This window comes from Lactuca virosa, chromosome 2 (assembly GCF_052849685.1).
Source record: "Lactuca virosa cultivar CGN04683 chromosome 2, Lactuca_virosa_CGN04683_v6, whole genome shotgun sequence".
NCBI lineage: Eukaryota > Viridiplantae > Streptophyta > Magnoliopsida > Asterales > Asteraceae > Lactuca > Lactuca virosa.
This window is the reverse complement of record NC_136427.1, coordinates 7,238,805-7,241,292: the sequence shown is the minus strand read 5'-3', so window position 1 is coordinate 7,241,292 and position 2,488 is coordinate 7,238,805. Positions and strand designations below refer to the sequence as shown.

At 38.9% G+C, this 2,488-nt stretch overlaps 1 protein-coding gene across 1 annotated transcript; it reads right to left on the bottom strand.

The window, feature by feature from the left end:
* On the bottom strand, positions 1 to 2,269 carry LOC145157227 (uncharacterized). The gene is made up of 2 exons (XM_079076296.1): positions 2,257 to 2,269; positions 1 to 2,051 (listed from the first exon to the last, which is right to left on the bottom strand). The coding sequence occupies exons 1-2, from the start codon at positions 2,267 to 2,269 to the stop codon at positions 1 to 3; spliced, it is 2,064 nt and encodes a 687-aa protein (XP_078932422.1).
* Between the last annotated feature and the right edge of the window lie 219 nt (positions 2,270 to 2,488).

Here is a 2,488-nt window from a genome sequence, read left to right as displayed (position 1 = left end):
CTATGAAACATTGAACCTAGCTCTTGCATGGCCATGAGTTACCTGGAAATGCTCTGTCATTCCTAAGTGTGCCATCAAAAGCCAAATATGAGTCAGAAATTCTCCCCCTCTCCCAAGCTGCTGTGAATGGTGGAACACTCTGCAGTGAGCAGCTGCATAAGCCAGAATCTCGATCCATACTTGACTCATCACTTTCCACATTATCTCCCTGTTTTTCATCTTTCTCAAAGCTAATGCAAGTCTACAACCATCAAAGAGTACAGATTTGGATTGATCCCCCTTCACTATACTAGGCAACAATTCCTCACAACTAACTTCAAGTAACTTTCTGCAGGCATCAGATATTTGGGTAATAGGGCTTTTCATTTTGAAGAAGCGAATGGCTTCAGCACATGTGTCACGATACCTGATCATGCCGATACCTATTGGCAGAATTTCAGGGTTTGAAATTAAAAGATTCACCAGATACTCAGACATGTTCTTACTTTCGATGCGGTTGATTTCTAATTGATCACTACTCTCAGAGTAGTAACAAAGAGCAGTAGCGATGTGCCAGATAAGAATGCTCTGATCGAATTCCACATCATTGATGCTCCACAAAAGCGTTCTCAGACCATTCTCTTCGAGACAATAGCCACCTTTGTGAATGCATAATCCTTTTGGATCAGAACTACGCTCCACAAACTCAAGAAACTGACTGTAAATCATATCCTTCAGGTTGGCAGAAACCTCGATATATGTCTCGTATCTTTGCTTCTTCAGAAACTTATGTACCCCGAAAAGTTTCTGATTTAAAAAACAAGCGGGGTTCTCCTTGAGTGCGACACTTAGTAGGTTTAACTGTCCAATGGAATTGGACCACCTTTGTTTACTCGGTTGCTTCAAGAATGAAAATATAAGGTTGTCGTGAGTGTGGTTCTGCTGTTTAAACCAGATATGAGCCCAATCTGAATGGAACATGGTAATATAGGAAAAGATTTCTTTTGAAAATTCTGCTGCAATTACTAAATAAGTAATGACAATGTCAATGACTAGGTAATGGTCCATATCACTGTGAAAATGGAAGCCAACAAGTACCAGGAGAAGGAGAAGAACACCAATAGCACGAAGTATGAGGCCCTTATTTGTATAGAGCACACTTGCCTTTGTGTAAAGCATGTCATATACAAATCCAAGTTCAATCTCCACAGCACGGAAAACTTCACAAGCTGAATCAAGATGCTGAAAATACGATGTGCTTCTATCCCTATCTTCATATGTGAGTATAAGACCAACAAATAGACGCTTGAATGTTTGGAACAGATTGTATGCTTCAAGTATTTCTTCACGCCCAGTTTGGGAATATGCACGAATAGTTGGAAGAGCATTCTCCAAAACCTCCTCAACCTTCACAATGAAACCCTGTGACTTTTTCAACAGAAATTCCTCCAGAAATTTGACATAATCAGGACCTGGGTCAGCAGGACCAAGCATTGTCTCTCTGAGATGCTCAGTGTTTGCTAACCTTAGAGCCTGAACACGTTCAAAACACTTGATGCAACCGGATGCATAAACGAGTATGCTTAGCAGTGGGATATGAGAACAACCTGGCCAAGACAACAAAAGGATATATAAAGCTACTCCTGATTGGAATAGAAGAAAAACCAAGTGTCTTAACCAAAGATCATTGTCTTCCAAGGAGTAAGCAGTAATGGTGTCTGCACCACCAAGGTGAAGAAAGAGAAACTGTGCCCAAAAACCCATGAGCTCACTTGTGTTGGATCTGTGATATTTTGAAGCAGGATGAGAGTTGTTGCATGATTCCAAGGCACTTTGGGCAGTAATACTAAGGGCCACTGGTACAATAGCGTAAGCCAAAAAGTACACACACCAAAGAGTGATTCTGATTATAGTCCTTGGATTGTATTTCCGAAGGTTTCCTAGTATACTTAAGATGATCTGCAAAATAAGGCTGGTGGGAACCAGTACTTGTAGGACGTGCTCATTCCATGTCCTTTTAACATCATTTGGTATCACCTGAAATTTCATCTGATGTTCAAGCATGTTCAAACCTGTAAAACGAAAATAAGATAAAAACATAAGAAAGCACTACAAGTTTGATGTTGATGGAAGAGTAGGAGACCATGGTATATTTAGTACAAAAGTTGATGTCCAACAAGCATTTTATAAGCATACCCACTTTGTAAGACATGGAAGAAGAAAGAAGCATAAAGCAAAAGTAAAATGTTAACTAACGAACCAAAAGACAAAACTTACCGGTGGCAGTCATAACCCAACTGGATCCTTAAAAGAAATTCAAATAAGAAAGGTGTCAGTAACCAAAAATCCTAAAGTAGATTCTTGATTTTGTCTTGAAGGGAACTGATCAGTATATATATACAAAAAAATGAGATCTTCATTAGTATGTAAGTTGTATATTTTTCTGGTAACAAAGAAAACACCACTATAATTTCTTGGTAAAGTTTTTCAAAAAGTTATGTAATTTGTA